The sequence below is a fragment of the Ctenocephalides felis genome, unplaced genomic scaffold (assembly GCF_003426905.1).
Source record: "Ctenocephalides felis isolate EL2017-DRISC unplaced genomic scaffold, ASM342690v1 CF-g0.4_SCAFFOLD_02844, whole genome shotgun sequence".
Lineage (NCBI taxonomy): Eukaryota > Metazoa > Arthropoda > Insecta > Siphonaptera > Pulicidae > Ctenocephalides > Ctenocephalides felis.
Genome location: NW_020538998.1, coordinates 15810 through 24572, shown reverse-complemented (window position 1 = coordinate 24572; position 8763 = coordinate 15810). Strand labels below are relative to the sequence as shown.

Below are 8763 nucleotides of genomic sequence, written 5' to 3'. Positions count from 1 at the left end.
AAACATTCTCGTTTGCTGTTGTGTGTAAAAACATAATGAAATGTTTCCACTTTTTTTCGGTGACACTTCCCCTGTCTGAAATATGATATATATATATATATATATATATATATATATATATATATACATAAGTAAATAATCAATAACTAATAATAAATTAATGCAATTCTTGGAAAATTATAAATTATAAAATTAAATGATGTTAAATTCACAATCACCTGTGTTATTATCAGAGATGCACTCTTCGGTGCTGCTTCAGTGTCTTTTTTTGCGTACACTGTTTATTACATGTTTCGCACTTGAAGGGTTTCTCGTCCATGTGTATCCTTTCATGCTGCGTAAGGTTCCATTTTTTCTTGAAGGCCTTGTTGCAAGTATTGCAACGATGAGGCCGTTCATTTGTATGGACCTTTTCATGTTCTTTTAGGGCGATCTTTTGCCTAAACCATCTATCACATGTTTCACATCTGAACCGTTTCTCGTCATTATGAATCTTTACAGGTTGTTCGCGGTTGCCATTCGAATGAACATTTTTATGCTTTAAGAAAGTCACCTTTTGTTTGAACTTCTTATTGCATAATTCGCATTCGAATGGACGCTCCCCTGTATGTATTCTTGCATGCCGTTTTAGGTTGAACTTACTTGTAAATGCTTTGTTGCATGTTTTACATTTAAACGAACGATCAACGGCATGTGTTCTTCGATGTTCTAACATTGTGATTTTACTAAAAAACCTTTCATTGCATATACTGCATTTGAAAGGCATATCTGCAGCATGAGTTTTTTTATGTCGTTTTAAAAAAAACGAACTTCTGAAAGATTCATAGCAAATATCGCATTCAAAAGGACGATCTTTGCTATGGACCTTTTCGTGTCGTTTTAAAACGATTTTCTGCGAAAATTTTTTATGGCGTTTATTACATTTGAATGGTAGTTCTTCACGGTGAATTATTTTATGCCTAATTAAATTAAAGTTCGTTGTAAATTTGCTATTGCATATATTACATTCAAATGTACGTTGTTGTGTACCATGCACCTTTTGGTGATTCTGTAATGTCACTTTCTGCGAAAATGTTTTATTGCAAAGATTGCATTTAAAGGGTAATTCATTACCATGAATCACTTTATGCCTATTTAAGTTGAAATTTGTAGTATAGTTAACGCAAGTCCTATGAATGGATAATAAATATTAAAGCATATTTATTAATTAGTTTTTTTAATATGATATAATACTAACACTTACCTCTTCGGTATTACGATATGGTTGAAGGTCGAAGTACGATTCGAAAATGAAGAAGTTTCTTCTTGAACCATGACACTTCTACTTCGTTCAGGTTGGACGACATTAGAAATATATCTAATGGCGCCAAAATTTAAAATCATTGACTATATAGTTGAAGAAGGTAGATTTAAGCAGTTTTTTTCGAAATTTTTTCGCATAGCGCCTCTCCCCCCAGCTTTAATGAAAAAAAATCTTGCGCGCCCCTTAATTTTTCTCAACAATTTCATTTTATAAATACTCCACTGATATCGTAACAAAATGTTCCAGGAATATTAAATGTTTTCAGATAGATTATTATAAATACTGTAATATTGACTAATATTTATATGAATTATATAAACTGAATTACAAAGTTAAAATTATTCACTTAAAGTATATAAGTGAGCTTTAAAAATTTAGCTAGAATTAAAATCAAAATGTGAATTATTTTCGATATACAAAACAAATTGAAATGAAAATTTTTTTTCCAAAAGCAATTGTTTTGTCAACATTAAAGAAACTTTTTTGAATCATTCTAATTAGACGTTTAGTTCTCTCAAAAACTGCAATTTTTTGCCCATTTAGTCTTGTATCTTCAAAACGGCTGGAGCTGCTCAATAGAATTGAATGTTTTTTGAACCATTCAAATCGGTTGATCCGCGCGCCCGAAAACGTGGACGAGTAATTGTATCCATACATACAGTGGCGGCGCTAGACCATTCGGAGGCGTCGGCGAAATCGTTTGCGAGACCCCCCTTTTTTCCAATTAAAGTTGACTAACTAAACTTTTATAGATTTTAATCAATTGTTTTTTGAACTTATCAAATTGGTTGATTTGTGTTTACGAAATCGTCACCGAAAATTTGTATCCGCGCATATATACATACATATGCTTATTTATCAGGTTTGATCAGCTTAATGATGGCACGCACTTATTATAAAAATGTACAAAATAAATATGTTACCCTACTTAACATTTTTGATTTTTTTTGAAAATGTTTGAATTAAAAAAAAAAATCCCTACTCTGGGTTACTTAAAGGCATTTTCTTGATTTTATTTAAAGGCTTTTTCTTATCAACTAATTTTTTGCAATTCCTGCGATTCCTTTATATAAGCTGGTTTTAATATCTTGTTTTATTTTTCTTCTTCTCCAACTTTGATCCTTTTTATACTGTATAAGATGACACACATACATCCATTTTTCTTAAGGTATGCCAAAATTTTTAGAAACCTTCGTAACGAAAAGATGTATGAAAATGTGCATTCTCGATTTTTTGCGATTACTATAACTTACCCTACGGGAAGTTAATAAAAGCCTATGCAATTGAAAACCATAACCGTTTGTCCCGCGAGTACCGTCAATGCATATCTCGTCTGTACCAAATTCCAATAACATTTGCGCCTGCACGTTTTTTTAAATTACTAAAATAAATTCATCGTTTCCAAACCCATAATTACTTATGTTAATTTCTTTAAAAAATAGAGCTTTGAATGTTTTCTTTTTCTGGTTCTCCTTAACCCTATCGGCTACACTTCTTGAATCATTTTTATTTCTAAAGGTATCATATGGTGGTAACACATGTCTTTTCATATTCTATAAATCTTTCTTCGTAATCATGGAAGCTCTCAGTGGTAATTAACTTCCCGTAGGGCAAGTTATAGTAATCGCAAAAAAATCGAAAATGAAAATTTTTGCATTTCTCGACGTTTCAAAGGTTTCTGAATATTTTGGCATACCTTAGAAAAAATGGATGTATGTGTGTGTGTGTGTGTATGTATGTATGTGTGTGTATGTATGTGCGGATACAAATTTTCGTCGACGATTTCGGGAACACGGATCAACCGATTTGAATAATTCAAAAAACATTCGATTTGTATTGATAAGGAGACGTGCTGATTAGTTTTTGGCAAAGGCAGGTCTAGCCGTTCCGGAGATACGGGGCAAAAAGTGCCGAAAACGGTAACTCAGTTTTTAACGGAGCGTCCAATGTGAATAATTCAAAAAACATTTCATTTGTATTGACAAGATGAAGACTTAATGAAATTTTCATGAAGGCAGGTCTAGCGGTTTCGGAGATATGGAGGAAAAAGTAAAAAAATGAGCCATTTGGCGGATAAAAATGATCATTAGACATATGCACATCCAATTATCAGATATTTTATAGAGATTTTAACAATAAGTATATTTTTTTTTACATTTCTATGGGTTCCGTACCAATGCTTATGCGTTAGACGGCGGCGCGACACTTGCGAGCTTTGACATTTCGTCTCTATGCAGTTCAAGCAGTACGATTGCTTTGAAAAAAAGTTCAGAATTTCCAAAATATGTCAAAATGAAGAAAACATTTTTCTTTTAAAAAAAAATTGTTTTAAAAAAAAAAAATTATTTTTCAAAAAAAAAAATTTTTTTTCAAAAAAAAAGTAATTTTTTGTCAAATTTATAGTTTCTCAAAAATCTAATTTTTTTGAAGTAAATTTTTTTCAAAAATGTTAATCGTTTTTAAAAAAATAATTTTTGGTACGGGAAGTTCCAGCAATTTGCCTTAAGGCACGATGCTTTAATTGCCTTAAGACAGAATTCCACTTACAGCTAGTTCTTTATTTAAACAAACTTCACGTTCGTAGTTTATAATAAAGTCATCATGTACGCCAGCTTTAATTTGATCTGGAAAAAATATATTACTAATGATAAAGAATTAATAACAATGTGATGATTGCATTTATGAAAATAAATTAAAAATACCTTTGATGTTTCTGATTAAATTTTGATCCAACAGCACATATTTTATCAAATTTTCATGTCCCACATGTGTTTTCCAGTAATCAGCCTCAACAGGTCCGTCATTATATACCTTGCACATAATTTGTGGGGGACAAGCATGTCCAATTTTTTTTGCTACCCCTCGAAAATGTTTCCTTCGTTTGTTGTACAGAATTGCCCTAAATCTGTGCCGTTCGGGTCCCTCCGGGTCTCCTCGATATTCTTTGTGTCCTCTACATCCTATTAGTGCCGTCGATACTACTCAAATATAGGGGTGTGATGCGGGCATAACTAACACTATCAATCCTATATCAAATAATATAGCAACTAAACAACTAGCTCGTATCATCTTTGAACTAAGTGGGAATAAAGGGTCGATGACTTTGCCATTTTAATATCATCAACATAGGACAACTTGAATTTTGAACTACTTGATCTATTTTAGTATTCAAAATGACAAGTTTTGTGTTTATTTAATCAAAACAATATCATTAATCCTATTTGTAGGGAGTTTGACCATTTATTTCTACGTTGCTACATATTTAGGTATTGAATAAACTAAATGTTCTAAAATGGGTCTGTTATTGAAGTCATTTATTTAAATAAATATCTTATCGTGATTAACAATATGGTCTAATCTATATGGCTCAGGAAGTGCTGTCAATGGTTTTCCAATCAAAAATGCCTTGGACTAATATATAAAATATCAGCGCTGTCATCAGTGGTGGTAGCCAAAAGTGGTCTAGAGTTTACAACTGCCTCAATCTGAGTGAGAATCGTGAGGTACTCTTTGTATGTCAAATAGTACAATTCTATTACTTGGTGGTTCCCTCTCATAAAAAAACCAAAATGTGGGGAGTACGATGTAATCAATAGCCACCTTACTCCAAATTGTGAGCTTACTTCAATTAGGTTAGGGGTTCCCTTTGACCATATCATGTCCGAAGAAACGGTATAGGGTCACCTAGCTCATTTTTGGCTCCTACAAAAATACGGTATAGGGTCACTTAGCTCATTTTTGGCTCCTACAGTCACGGCGCTGAATAAAACGTCGCAATGTGGCAAGAAAAGAATCTGTGGATGAACTAGTCACAAGATCGAAGTGTACCGTCATTGTGACCATACACACAAACAAAGCTATGTAGGCTTTAGCATGTCGTGCTTACCTTAGCGGCTGGTTTTCAGTGTTATTGGTTCAGCAAAATCGACTCCTAGTTCCTGCAACATATTCATTGTACTCAACGAAGCTTTTGTAGGACATTTAATTTACTCGAGCTGGTAACTAAATTAAGTTGGAAACTACTATCCAGTAAAACGCTCGAACATTTAACCTTCAGAAAACAGCTATTGCCCAGTGAAACCTCTTGCAGACCCATATTTAAAAACACAATATTCTAACTGTCCCATGCATTCTACTGGTAACATTATCTTTCATCGAAATCAATTCGAAACTTTTTAATATGGCTTTGTCATCATCCAACTACAACGCTAGACACAAACTTATTAAGGCGCGCACATATAAACTAGCTCTTTCATTACGGTCGATGGTTTAGGTATTCAGCTTTTGAATAAACTTCCACTCAATATCCGAAGCTAAGACAACAAAAAATTCGATGTTTTTTTAGTTAAACTGAATTAGCTTTTTATAACCTTACAGAATTTTGTAATATCACAATATCAATAAAATTGTAATATCATAATTGATAATAAATTATTATTGCTAGAATTATTATAAAGAAAAGACTTTGTGGGGAACTGGTGTCAAAATAGGTGACTGTTATAATAGGTGACTGTGATACCTAAATGCATCATAATATTGCCCTTTGTTAATCTTCCGAAGTTTATTTGGACAGCTTGCAAAAATTCAGTTTTCCCTTTTTCCCTTTTGCAGAAAATTTATTTGCCAGGTCTTTTGTTAATATTTTTTGCATTAGTGCGCGAATTGTCGCCCTTTCATTATATTGGTTTTCAGGGGCCAGCTCATGCATCAAGCCTGATGCGAAGTTTTCCTCTTTTAAATTTTCTTCCAATTCATTTATTTCTTTCATATTCTTCAACGGAAATATAATGACTTGGTTTCGCTCGTCTTTATCTGAAATCACTAACGATTGCAGCTTATGCTCAATGGCAGAGGTAGTAGCTTGAGTACCATTATGAATATCTTGACCTATCACAATGTCAGGCTCACAATTCTCTATTATACGTACCAAAGTCTGGACATCTTCCGGTAAGTTCTCATCAAAATATTTTTTCATTATTTTCAATAATTTATTAACTTCATCCTCTTGTATTGTAGTCTGTTTCACCCAATGATACAGTTCGTACAAACAAATGTTTTCAGTCGATGAAACTTCTTCATTATTGATGGGTGAGCTATTCACTCTGCTTTCGTACAATCAAGAGATCAGCATTATCGCCCTCACAGAATTCTGCTACAATGTTTCTTATGTCACCAAAAGATAAGATTCACTTATCAGTAATTTTTTGCAAAAAGTATTAATTATTAAAGTATTTAAGGGGGTTGTTTTTTTTTTGTTACAAAACATGCAAGGTATTTGTTTTTGTTTTTCTCGAACTGCATTTTTAATAAAGCATTTTAAATGCGGTTTTTTTTAAACAAAAATTACAAAATCATAGAATATTAAGAAATTTTTTATTATTTTTTTTCGCCGTCATTTTTTAACCAGGGGGCGTCAAAGTGGGCATTGCAAAATCGATCTCGTTTGCGCTGCTACAGATAAATCCGTTGCGCATCGCCTGAAACAAAAAAAACGAAACTACGTTGAAGAAGAAGTTTGAATCCAGTCCCCCTACCAAAATGAAAGAAAAAAAGCAAGAAGGAAAAAATGGCAGCTATTTAAAAAAAAGTGTCAAAAAGGCCTTGTTATTGGGACGAAAAGCTTCGCAAAATTTTTTTGCGTAATGTTATCGAGTTGTTTGAGGTAGGGGGACTAGGTATTACAGTGGTGAACAAATTAAAAAAAAAATGCAAGTCGATCCAACTTGTAGTTTTTTTTTAATTTGTGGCACCGCATTGAAAAAAGTCAATTTGAGAAAAACGTATTTAAAGTTTTTAATATAATGTACTTCATACACCATTTAATTTAATGTACGAAATACACCATGGTGTTCAAGGATGCTTACACATTAAAAAGGTCATGTGCATGAGGTATTATAATGAAAAAGAGGCAGCTGGCATACAATAGCTCGCGGAACGATAAAAGAATAGATATTGAGATGATTTTTTTTTAAATAATCCTAAGGTTTTTAGTTTTCATAATATCAAAAAATCTCAAAACCGAAACAAAGAAAAATAAAAAAAGAACAACCCCCTTAAAGAATTATTTGGCCTTGTCCTTGGAGTTGCAGATTGTTTTTCTGTTCAGAGAAATTCAGAATACAATACTTATTTTAATCGTGAATATTTACGTGAAGTAATTTGATCTCTATACATAAGTATAAGTTTTATTTATTATTATTTTATTTAATATTCGAGAAGAACATTGTTTGTAAAATTAATGATGAATAACCACAAAATTAAAATCATTTCGAGAAAAGTTTTAAACTGAAATACATTATGACGCCTGAAACACGCCCGACTCGACTCGACTGTTGTGTGTGCATCAAGCCAATTTAGAAACTCACTATCAATAATTGTCCCCTTTCCCGTATATATCAGCATATACCATATATACCCAGTTTTCGATTCGCACAAGAAGTAACTTTTGATGACAAATCTTGCACGTTTCATGGGCATATATTGTTTCCAGCTTAGTGCTCCTTTTTACAACATTAGGCTTTCGTCAATTGTAATATCCCTTTGAAGGGTATAAGCAGTTTTAAATTTTTTATTTAGAAAATCATATACAGGCCAAATTTTATTCAGTTTCGGATAAGGATGTAAATCCGAATTATAGGTTTCATTATTCATGAAATGTAAATACTTTTTTATCAATTTGAACCGCCTATTGGACATTACTTTGGAAAAAAAATGAAGTGGCATTAATGGGGTTTTTCGACCAATACATATTTTCATCTGGCTTGAATACGATACTCATATTTAACACTATTGCAAAAAATATTCGCATTTCTGCTGCTGTGACATTCCAATCCATTACAACACCAGGCGTTGAAGGATCCGTTTGCTGTTGTTGTATAAAATATACATTTGTTTCATCAACAATTTTTCCAACCAATTCGTCGTCAAAAAAAAAAAAAAAAATTAAGAGATGTTGTTGGCAATGCAACATCTTCATTTATGAAAGAATTTTCCATGAATTCAAAAGGAGTTTGTGGCTGTGGAGTATTTGTACTTATATCAAATTCAATTTCATCATCAAATGTTAACTCTCTTTCAGATTCCAAACTAATAATCGTTGATGTAGTACTGCAGTCTGAACAATCTAAATCCATCTTCTCAAAATTATGATTTCTTGATAATAAAAATCTTATATAGTGACACATAAAATTTAAGAATAAATTGAAATAATTGAGATACATACTTACCAATATCTGCGAAATTAAAGCTGTAACAGTTTAGTATTAAATGAGAAACACAATTATAAAAACTAATAACTTTATTAAAATATTGTTCGTGAGTTCACAGAAATGCGTCAAAGTTATACAGAACACTTATTGGAAATGCGCGTTGGATTTTGAATCACTTTGGCTCAGTGAAAGCTGAAATGATTCGGGGCGTCAGAAAGATTCCGTGATAATTCTTTAACAACAGCTTTACCG

The 8763-nt window shown here is 32.3% G+C and overlaps 1 protein-coding gene across 1 annotated transcript; it reads right to left on the bottom strand.

The window, feature by feature from the left end:
- Window positions 1-229: 229 nt before the first annotated feature.
- Window positions 230-8436, bottom strand: LOC113381368 (zinc finger protein OZF-like). The gene is made up of 4 exons (XM_026620308.1): window positions 8272-8436; window positions 5953-6320; window positions 1244-1357; window positions 230-1169 (listed from the first exon to the last, which is right to left on the bottom strand). The coding sequence occupies exons 1-4, from the start codon at window positions 8434-8436 to the stop codon at window positions 230-232; spliced, it is 1587 nt and encodes a 528-aa protein (XP_026476093.1).
- Window positions 8437-8763: the final 327 nt, after the last annotated feature.